Here is an 11542-nt window from a genome sequence, read left to right as displayed (position 1 = left end):
GAAATGCGATGAGCATATAACCCCCCTAGGTATGGCATGGAATTGCATACACCGGGAGGGAAGGGGTGTTCTTTCTTATGTTCTGTGTGTTTGTTTACCGGGGTAATCCCATACCTGAATGGCTGGATGTAGTGTTGGATTTCAGGTCACTTAATTAGAGATGGTATGGTTGGTGTGTCCACTATCCGTCTCCAGTTGGCTGAAACAACATGATGGTATGTGGAGAATAAACCAAAGATGATAAACACGGACGAAGAAAACCATTTTCATTTTTTAAAAAGGCTAAAAAAATGTCATTGTCACAACATGGACTTTATGAGTAATTTCAGGGCAAACTAGCAAAGAAAACCAGGGATAAACCAAGGCCAGCAAAACTATGCGCTTCTTAGTAGTTAAGAATGTGGATGCTACAGCTGGACTGGGTTTGACTCCCAGCTGTGCTCTTGGCCAGCTGTATGACCTCAGTTTATTAATCACTGAATTAATTAATTAATACTTAATCCCTGACTTTCTCTCATCTGAGAAAAACTGCAATAATAGTATCCACCTCTAAGGGTTGCTGTATTAAATGAATCAGTACATTTAAATCACAAGGACATTGTCTGGTAACAATACACTATGTCCACCAGCAATGGCAGGTATTATTATTTTGATGCAGATCAATGATCAGGGCTTCTTTTTCTGGATTAGGGATCATTTTCCTGAGCCTTATTAATCACGTTCACTTTTCTGTTTCTTGCTGTAGCCCTATGAGGTAGACAGATATTATTATCCCCTTTTTGCTGATGAGGAAATGGGTGCTGAAGGGATTGAGTGAGTTGCCAAGTGTCAGAGTGAGGAGCCAACTCAGGCTCCTGGCTCTCCACTCACAGCGCTTTCTACTACACTGTGATAAAGCCTCAGATGAGGGAAGAGCCCTCCATTTGCTCCAAATCCTGGCTTCTCCTCTATGATGTCATTAACTGCACAATCCACAAGGTGCCCCCAATGCTATATAATGCTGGACAGATTGTTTTTTAAGCTTCTTTTCCAAAGGTCAGTAGAAATAAATCTTAGACACCACACCTTAGTGATGTGCCACATACTAGGGAGCAGGGATGGTAAAGAACACATTTGCAAAAGAAGAAAAACTCATTACTGTCTGCTGAGCAACCTATTGCCCCTTCTCTGGTTACAATTACACAGTTTTTACATTTCTTCATGTGTATAATAGGTTCAGTAATATTTAATGGTCTTCCTCTACTTTGCTTTGCAAAACCAGGCTGACAGCTCTCTTGGTGGCTCCTTTGCTCATCCAGGGAACTAAACTGAAAAGCAGACATTTCTTTTGGCACAGCAGATGCTAAGGCGATAAGCTACACCTTCTAGAGCCCTCTGGGAGGCTCAGTCAGAGTTGACTTGGGCTGAGCTCCTCGGGTCCCTTCCAGCTCTTTCTCTTCCAGAAGACTCTGGTTATGGATGTGTGTCTGAACTCCACGCTGCAGCCCGGGCACCTTGGGGAAGCACCGAGGACTCCAGGTGGCTGTCTAGAGGCAGAGAAGAAGGAGAGTCTCCAAAAAGATGGCACTGCGGGACTCCCACAAGGTAACTCCTTGTCTCTGCTTCAATACCTTCTCAATTGTTTTCCTGGCAGTAACATTTCCAAGCAAACTTCGATGATACAAATTTTCATTTTACCAAGATGAAGCATAGTAGAAAAATGCCTTTATGCAAGTATGAACATAGCATTAAAGTAATTTGTTTTTTCATTATTTACTTGTCAAGTCCACAAATTTGTTTTATCTTGTGTAAAACTCTAAGGCTGTTATTTGGAATAAGACTTTTTTTTTTTTTTTTTAAAGAAACTAAAGCTATTTTGTTTCTGTTTTCAGTCCAAATGCATTCCTGGCAGCTACAACATACAGTCAATCATTGTAAATGAAAATATATTTTCCCATTAGGGCAATGTATTGGTTTAGGGTTGCATTGCTGGGCAAGGACTCAGTACTAAATAAATAATAGACATAACAAATGATATAATAAAAGCCAAGACATATCACTTAAAATGTTTACAATCATTTGAAGAGGTAAGATTATGTCTCAACTCTACTAAATGAATTACTTTTTATTAATAAATTATTTTTTTTATTAAAGTATTTATATAAAAATGCAGCTCAACCTTATCTTGAAAATCTAGTCCCTCTAAAGTTATTAGGCTAGCATAGTACAAAAACTGCAAATTTTTAATATGCAATACTTCTGTTTATCTTTCTAGTATGTAGAAGGGTGATATAGGAGAATATTTAAATGTTCATGTTTCTTTATAAAGTTGATAGGCGTGTAAACTGAAAATTTACTCAGTTTATTTACCAATGAAATGATGAGCCATTCCATATAACTCCATTAATTTTTCCTATATCCTTGGAAAGGAAATAAATCACCAAATGATGTAAGTGGGAATAAAGGTAGAAGGCACAGCCTGGGAGACAGTGGGTGGGGAAGAGAGGCCTTGAGAGGTGACACAGTGTCCTGCCACTCTGGGTCACCTACTCCTGTGGTATGCTGAGCTGGCTTGTACTGACTCCTGAATTTCAGGAGCTTTGCAAGCTGATTATTAAACATCACGATTACTAAAATTTAAATTATACAAAGTTCCATTTAAATGAATTATATTAAAGACAAAAGTATATTATAAATTAAAGCAATAAATACTCCGAACTCCTCACTTACTATTTTATTCCACTATACTATTACATATGCTCTTGTCTATTATATCTGTAAGGTACAAATACAATATAATGTTGTGCGACTGCACGTCTCTTCAAGCGACGTCAGGCTGGTACCTTGAAATCAGCCATGGTAGGAAGTATTTACACCATGGGAATCAGCAAACCCCATGAATCAGCCCATCTTCTTCTCTCTCCCAGCTGGTTGTTAAACACTTACCAGTTCACTACTGCCTAGTCCTCTGCCTCCTTATTGTCTCTGAAACAGAAGTCAGAGAGCCTCTGAGCACTATGGTAGAAATTGGGCCCATTGAGTCATTCATAAATATTGGGTTCTTTTTGTTAGATGTCAGTAGACTCCCATAATAAGAGGTAGGGGAAGCTTACCGGTCTCCTTCTCTACCCTACAGCCTCCCTACAATCCCCTACCAGGACATATGACAGGAAGGGACACAGTCTAAGGTCCAAATTGCCTATTTATTAGCAAGTTTTTGCAAGCTCCGTGAAGTCCTGAGTCTCTGGAACTTCCCTTTTGGTCAGGACAGAAAATTCTTCGCACAATGGAACACACTAAATCAGGACCTGTGGCCAAGAACAACACTCTAAAGAAGCCCAAGCATCCAACATGCTAATTTCCAAGTATGTAGAGAGTAGTGATTCAGCCACGCTATCTTCAAGGACAATTGTTTGTTTTTCCTTCTCCACCCCCAATCTATCACAAACTGAAACTTTTGTAAAATACAACAAAAATGAATTTCCAGTTTATATATATATACACAAAATACAAGGCCCAAGATTTTTGTAATTATACTCAGCAAACATTGTAAAAATGTCAGAAACATTTCTAAACATTTACTCCCAGTTTTTAAATTTATCTGTTAATCAGTTACAAATGGTTTGTGAACTAGCAGTACAGCACTATTTTAGTGCATACTGAAATTAGTGATTCTTGAAGTAACATATGTATGAAGAGCAAACTCCTAATTAGGCTTTTCAAAAGCCTACTACTTGACCCTCTACTCCTCTACCCTATTTCTGATTAGAGTATTTCAAATGCTAACTGACCACCTTCTAAAAGGATTTTCATAAGCCTGAATTACACTCCCAGTCAAGTAAAGCAGATTTCACGCAAATACAACTGACTTTCTCCCCTTCCTTAGAGTTCTCCCTGCTGATCCCAACATCTTTCTCTCTGCTATTGACAGCCCCTAAATATGCATATGCCCAACATCCTCATTCCTGGCATTTTTACTCACAATTCTTTTTATTCTTAAACATTCTGGAAAGATTGTAACAATTAGAGATTACATCGTGTCAGTCCCTGATCAGATGCTCTTTTCCTCTTATTTTATATGATATTTGAGAGCTGCTATAGTGGGTCATGAGTTTAAAGGAGTATTTAAAGCAATAGTAACTTAATAGCCAGAGCTCATCTGACAACCTTGCCCAGGACCGTGGAGTTGGCTCTTCTTTGGGTAGCCTGTACCTTTTGAGGAGTGGGAAGAATTTAAGGAACATGCTATGACCAATACTTGGGAATTTTATTTCACTTCAAGACCTAAAAATATCAGATTGGTGTTTACCTAGTTCCTCCTTAACCAGATAGCTCCACTCGTGTCATTTTGCTGGTAAATTAGCTTTCTCCTGTTATCAAAACGTAGGGTGGGGACTAGATCCCACTGGATCCACACCTCTTTTACCCTCCCTTAAACAGAGGGAAGGTCCCAGGGCATCCTTTAGTCCTCTGTCATATTATAAAAATGTCATGTCTGAATGTCATGCCTCTGTCCATCCATGTAATTCCGTTTTGTGCTTGTTTGCAGCCATTGTCATTGAAAGCATTACCCACTCTTTTTATGGAAAGATTGCTTAATCTATTCCCATTTGAACAATTATACCGAGGATACATTTGCATTGGATTAATAATGCAACTCATTTTATTTTCTGCTGCACAGATTCTAACAAGATAGAGTCATCTCTTCAAAGCCTCCAGAAATTTGCTCCTACAAATTATTCCAGTTACACTCAGGAGAATTATCTGTATGCAGGCAAGAAGATTGTCATTCAAGAATCAATAGAGAGTTATGGAGCAGTGGTGTGGCCAGGGGTGAGAGAACTGCTACATTTGTGATGCCAGGATACCCGGAGATGATAATAGCAATTTCTTACATTGGTGTTGTCTTGGACACTCTGCCAAATGCTTTAACATTCTGTGCTTCTCAAACTGAGGATCCACTATTGGTGCCCTAGGAGTAGTGATGGTGTGATTGGGAAACGCTTAGGCTCAGCATAAGCATATCATCTCTTCCTGAAGCCTTGATTTTGCTCTATGCTATAAGGAGCTCAGGAGCTCTGGTGGCGTAGTGCCGAAGGCATGTGACTGCTAACCAAAAACCTGGCGGTTCAAACCCACCAGGCACTCCTTGGAAGGAAAGTTGGGCAATCTACTTCCGGAGTGATACCGCCTTGGAGTTGGGTCCAACTTGATGGCAGTGAGTTTGGTGGTTTATTATTATTTTTTTTTTAATAAGGAGCTCTGGTGGCGTAGTGGGTAAGGTTCCAGATCAGAATTCTCAAACGTCAACAGTCATGTGAATCATACTGGGATCTTGTTAAAATGCAGACTCTGACTCAGTAGGCCTGGAGTGGGGCCTGTGACACTATAAGCTCCCAGGTGATGGGGATGCTGCTGATCCAGAGACTTCTCATAATTAGAGGTCTCCTGGAGCTCCCTCTGGGTGGTCTGGGTGGTGGAGGTAAGTCACTGGGGAGAAGAAGGGGACAGACAACAAAAGGGCCTCAGGTCTTAGGGTTTCATCTCCCTCCCCAAAACATCCCATCGACCTCCACCCCCACTATGTTGTTGTTGTTATGTGCCGTCGAGTCGGCCCCGACTCATAGCGACCCCTCCTTGGGTTTCCGACGCAGTATCACTACGGAAGTAGGATTGTCCAACCTTCCTTCCGAGGAGTGGCTGGTGGGTTTGAACTGCCAGCCGTCTGGTTAGCAGGCACGTGTCTTAGCCACTATGATACCAGAGTTCCCACCCCCACTATAGTCCACTTTTTACACCTTTACATAGAAGTATGATTTTCTGCAAGCAAGTCTTTTCTTTGGCATAAGAAGTTTGAAAACCACCAAAGTATTCTCCAGTTTCCTATTGTATTTAGCAAATAGACAACTATATAGCAGGGGTATCAGAGATTGGGAATGGAAAAAAAAAGACTTTGGTCCACTTGACTGCTTTATTCAAAATAAAGCCTCAGTTTTTCATGCAGCAAACACTAACCTCCCTTAGGACCCCAATTTGCTGAAAGCTGTCAAAAAAAGATTGCAGTAAGTTAGAAAAACATCTTTTTCTTTTGTGACTTCAAGAGCAGCTCTCTGTGAAGGAGATCACTTTTCAGAGCTTGCTAATTAGCATAAAGGGTGGGGAAAGTGTTTGAAATGTCAAAGGATGCAACTGTTCCTGAGGAAAGTTATCGCCAGATAACACCCCAAATGGTGCCAGCCTCTCACTGGACAGAGGCCTTAAAGAAGGAAGTCTACAGCTATTTATTTCTTCAGAAAATCCCTCAAGGCACATATCCTCTTGATTGTTCCAAGTGACACTCTCCTCCTAATATTGAAACCCACAAATAGGGAATAATCACTTTCTACTTAAGAACCAGGGAATTCTTTTCCCCAAAACTTGGCTTCTTAACTCCTGAACTAGGTGCAGTGTGCCATTTGGTGCTGTTTCACACCTATGCTACTCTTTCTCGTGCTATCTTCTGCCTGAAATGTCTCTGTATCCTGTTTATTGTCACTCCTACTCATCCTTCAAGATCTGTGCCTGGCACTACAAAGTCAGCCCTGATTTTCCAGTGGCCTCCAGTATACTTTCACCGCCATGCCTTATCTATGCATCCTTTGTGCTACTTGTCTCTCTGAAATGCAGTTTATAATTGGTGTACATGCCTTGTTCTCCCCACCTAATTCCTTGAGAGTAGACATGGCTGTGTCATGTTTCAATGTCCAATTGCTCAATAAGTAGGTAACCATGGGCTTATTTCTGCTTACTTATTAATATGCAGTGAGCAATTTCACATTCTTTCACCTATCAAAGATTCTGCTGGTAGGTGTGGCTGGCATCTCTCTCTCTCCTACCTCACAGCACTTTCCTACAGAATCAAAGCCTCTTCAAATTTACAGTCCCTGACAGGGACACTGTACTCAGTAAGCAAGGTAAGCTGAGTCTGTAGTGCGTACTTTCACGTGGGTTTTGCCATGGTGGAACTGTCACATGTTAGTAAGTAAACAAAAGAAAGCTCTGCACTTCCTTGTGTACTGGGTAATCCCTCCCTGCTTATATTCATCTTTGCATGTGTATGTGTAATAAATGCTTGTTAAGTGATCAAATGAGGATGAAATGGAGTGACCAATTGGATTATATTTGCTGCTAATCTGACCACCAGCAATGATGAGGCAGCTCGTTTTAAATAATCTTAAAACTCCAAAACCAAACTCACTGCCCTCGAGTCAGTTCTGACTCACAGCGACCCCTCCTTGGGTTTCCGATGTGTAGCTCTGGTAGCATAGTGCCTAAGGCACTTGACTGCTAACCAGAAGGCTGGTGGTTCAAACCCACCAGCCACTCCTCGGAAGGAAAGTTGGGCAATCTACTTCCATAGTGATACTGCCTCAGAAACCCAAGGAGGGGTCGCTATGAGTCGGGGCCGACTCAACAGCACATAACAACAACAACATCTCTACAGAAGTAGATTGCCCAGTCTTCCTTCAAACCCAGCCTAGCCTCAAAATGGAAAGTGGTATCATAACAAGTCCAGCAGTTAAATAGAAGATAAGGACATGTCTTTAGTTAAAGCCTAAAAGTGTAAGTAAATTAGAGTTCAATTTTTTTTTTTAAATCTCAAAGTTCACATTTCCACCTCTAGGCTATTTATACTCATACTCAAGTTTAAGTAACTTCCTCATGAGTAATGCTTCTTAATCTCTCTCCCTCACTCAGGGCATGGCTAGCTGACATCTTAGTGACATAAATGTAAAAACCTCATGAGGTAATACAAATTAAATACCCTTTATTTGAAGAAAGGTCAGAAAGCTGGACACAAGAGAATGAAGAAGGAAAGTTCCTATATATATATGTATACTGTATATATATATAAATATATATAATACACACACACTAATATGTTCACATATTTTTTTTCAAATCTCCTGCTACGACTCAAAGTATAGTTTGTCAGTCATCAGCATATCATCATCACCAGAGCTCCCGACTAATGCAGAGGAAGCTATTATTCTTTAGCCCTACATTTCCCTGATTTCTAAGAGCGCATAAGCATCACCTGGGAGTTTGCCCCACCTGCAGGATCCTGGGTCCCTCATGAATCTGCATCTTTAACAAGGCCCCAGATGACTTGTGTGCACACTAAAGTTTGATGAGCACTATTCTTGTTATCGGGAGCTCTGGTAGCATAGTGGCTAAGACACTTGCCTGCTAACCAGATGGCTGGCGGTTCAAACCCACCAGCCACTCCTCAGAAGGAAGGTTGGGCAATCCTACTTCCGTAGTGATACTGCCTCGGAAACCCAAGGAGGGGTCACTATGAGTCGGGTTTGACTCGACGGCACATAACAACAACAACAATTCTTGTTATCGGGAGCTCTGGTAGCGTAGTACCTAAGGCACTTAACTGCTAACCAGAAGGGTGGTGGTTCAAACCCATCTCCCACTCCTCGGAAGAAGATGGGGCAATCTATTTCTGTAGTGATACTGCCTCGGAAACCCAAGGAGGGGTCACTATGAGTTGGGGCCGACTCGACGGCACATAACAACAACAACATTCTCATTGTCTGAGTATTTCTTAAATGAGGCACTTTTAAAAATTTTTAATAACTGCCTAGTTGTCCAACATAGAAGACAAAATCCTAACCAACCTATATTTTGATAAAGGAGTCAGGGGAGAGATGTTTTAAAAGTTCATACAATCACATTCTGAGAGCTGCTGGAGACTCAACATGACTAACCCAGTTGTTGTTGTTATGTGCCATTGAGTCAGATCTGACTCACAGCGACCCCTCCTTGGGTTTCTGGGTGGTATCACTATGGAAGTAGATTGCCCCATCTTCCTTCCGAGGAATGGCTGGTGGGTTTGAAGCACCAGACTTCTGGTTAGCAGTCAGCTGCCTTAGGCACTACACCACCAGAGCCCCCGACTAATGCAGAGGAAGCTATTACTCTTTAGCCCTACAGTTCCCTGATTTATAAGAGCTGGGCTATCTAATTTCTGGTAGGTTGTTCAAATTTTGTGATACAGGCAAGCTTTGTGAACAAATCTGTTTGTTCACTTCCTCAGATGTGTAGAAACTATTAGAACTTTTACATTCCAAAGATCTAAATATGGCACAAGGAGCCCTAGTGGCACAGAGGCTAAGTGTTTGGCTGTTAACGAAGGTTGGTGGCTTCAGTCCAGTAGCCGCTCTGTGTGGGAAGGAGGTGAGCAAACAGGAACATCTGGTGATCTGCTCTCTTAAAGATTACAGGTTAGGAAACCCTATGGGGCAATTCTACTCTGTCCTATGGGGTTGCTATGAGTTGGAATCAACTTAATGGCACACGATGAAAAATATAGCACTGAATGTATGTTTCAGTTCTTATGAACCATTCAATAAGCTGAAACTAGTTGATAACATTTAACTTTGGATGGAGGGTGGTGAGGGTTTGTTACTGGTTTCCAATGTTCCAATGCTGAGGTAAAAATATTGCAAATGTTTTTAGGCTACAGCTTTGTGTCAGTATTTGGAGGAACATACAGAGGAACTGAATCTCCAAGATGCTAAAGTACTTGAAATTGGTGCTGGACCAGGCCTTGTTTCCATTGTGGCTAGTATTTTAGGTTTGTTCGTTTGTTTATTCCTGACCTTATTTCAAATAACATTTACTGTGACAACGATGACTGCTTATAAAAGGTTAGGCTGTGGTGCAGGTGCTTAGCCCTGATTTAACTCATTGAATACCCCAAAATGTCATGAGTTAGGAATTTATACTGTTATCCCAAGAGATAATTTAGTCTTAAGAGAGGCTGAGTAAATTGCCCAGTTTGTCCTGTTACCTATCCTATTACCATGTGATAAAGTCAAGATTCAGGAGGTGTAACTCCCAAGTCCCTGTTGTAAATAGCCACGTTATGTTGTCCTCTATTTTTCCTGGCGTATATTATAACTAATAATTTTTTGGAAAAAAAAGAGTTGGTCACAGTGAACACAAGTTAATATCAAAATGCTTGCCAAGAGTTCCTGGGTACTGGGTGAGAGGTAGGGTACAAATTTGGCATATTTCTGCTTACACTATTACAGTTCTTTTTCTGTTAAAACCAGTCTGGAAATTTGGTGATATCTTCCCAAGAATTTAATGCATTTAGGTAGGGAGGAGAGTCAGACAAAATAGATCATCTTTTGTGCAGAGAAAACGAAGTACTGAATACTTTGTGTAAGAGAAAAATAAATCTTCAGACACATATAACTTTTGAAATAAAAATATTATGAATTATTAAATACATGTTAAGAACCTTAGTAAGTTCAGCTAGCTATCTTAAAATCTTCCAACACTACACTATTGGTTAACACAGAATTCCTTAAAAGATGGTAATATTATTCTATTTTAATGATTCTCAACTGATCTTGTCAAATGAGGAACAAGTGCCAATGTCTGGAGAAATGTTTTAATGTCATGACTTAGGAGTGTGGGAGGGCACTACTGACATCAAATTGGTAGAGGCTGGGCATGCTGCTAAGCATCTTACAGTGTACAGGACAGTCCTCTCCCCAAAGGAATCATCCAGCCAGATGTATTAAATATTTCCAACCTATGTGTCATAGGGGAGCTCTGGTAGCATGGTGCCTAGGGCACTTGACTGCTAACCAGAAGGCTGGCAGTTCAAACCCACCAGCCACTCCTTGGAATGAAGGTTGGACAATCTACTTCTGCAGTGATACTGCCTTGGAAACCCAAGCAGGGGTCGCTATGAGTCAGGTCCGACTCCACGGCACATAACAACAACATGTGTCATAGAGTCAAGGTTGAGAAACCCAGTTCTATTTCTTGTATTTCTAAACTGAGTATATGTGCATTGTGGTACTTAAATGTTATAACCTAATTATTAAAAATTTTTCTTCTCTCTTAGGTGCTCAAGTCACAGCCACTGATTTGCCTGATGTCCTAGGAAACCTTCAACACAATATTTTGAAAAACACACTAAAATGTGCAGCCCATCTGCCTGATGTGAAAGAACTGGTATGGGGAGAAGACCTGGAACAAAACTTCCCCAAGTCTACTTTTTATTATGATTATGTTTTGGCCTCTGATGTGGTCTACCACCATTACTTCCTGGACAAGTTGCTCACCACCATGGCATACCTTTGTCAGCCAGGGACGGTGTTGCTTTGGGCAAACAAATTCAGATTCAGCACTGACTATGAATTTTTAGATAAATTCAAGCAAGTGTTTGATACAACACTCTTAGCTGAATTTCCAGAGTCATCAGTCAAACTTTTTAAAGGAATACTAAAGTGGGATTAAACAAAATGTCTTTCAAAAATATAAGTGTGTTCTTGAGCTGTGTTAGAAATTGCATTGGCAATAAAAGACTATTAGTGAGTTTGTTTTATAAAATCGTGAACACAGTAGAAACAGCTAGTCTAGGTAGAAAAAATATGACAATACTGCAGCCAACTAGCTAAAATAATTAGGATGATCTGATTCATCTAAATCTCTACAAAGAATAACAAAAACATAAAAGTAGCTTTAGTGACTTCCAACAATGTCAATTAAG

At 40.6% G+C, this 11542-nt stretch overlaps 1 protein-coding gene across 1 annotated transcript; it reads left to right on the top strand.

Annotated features, from left to right (window-relative positions):
- The first annotated feature begins 1454 nt into the window (after nt 1-1454).
- Nucleotides 1455-11289, top strand: LOC103208146 (protein-lysine methyltransferase METTL21C-like). Its single transcript, XM_007953821.2, has 4 exons — nt 1455-1584; nt 4661-4812; nt 9490-9607; nt 10895-11289. Exons 1-4 carry the CDS (start codon nt 1455-1457, stop codon nt 11287-11289), a joined length of 795 nt encoding a protein of 264 aa, XP_007952012.1.
- The last annotated feature ends 253 nt before the right edge of the window (nt 11290-11542 follow it).

Source organism: Orycteropus afer, unplaced genomic scaffold, assembly GCF_000298275.1.
Source record: "Orycteropus afer afer isolate SDZICR_OR568_19922 unplaced genomic scaffold, OryAfe1.0 scaffold00417, whole genome shotgun sequence".
Taxonomy (NCBI): domain Eukaryota; kingdom Metazoa; phylum Chordata; class Mammalia; order Tubulidentata; family Orycteropodidae; genus Orycteropus; species Orycteropus afer.
The sequence above is the reverse complement of the archived record's forward strand: the minus strand, read 5'-3'. Positions and strand labels throughout refer to the sequence as shown.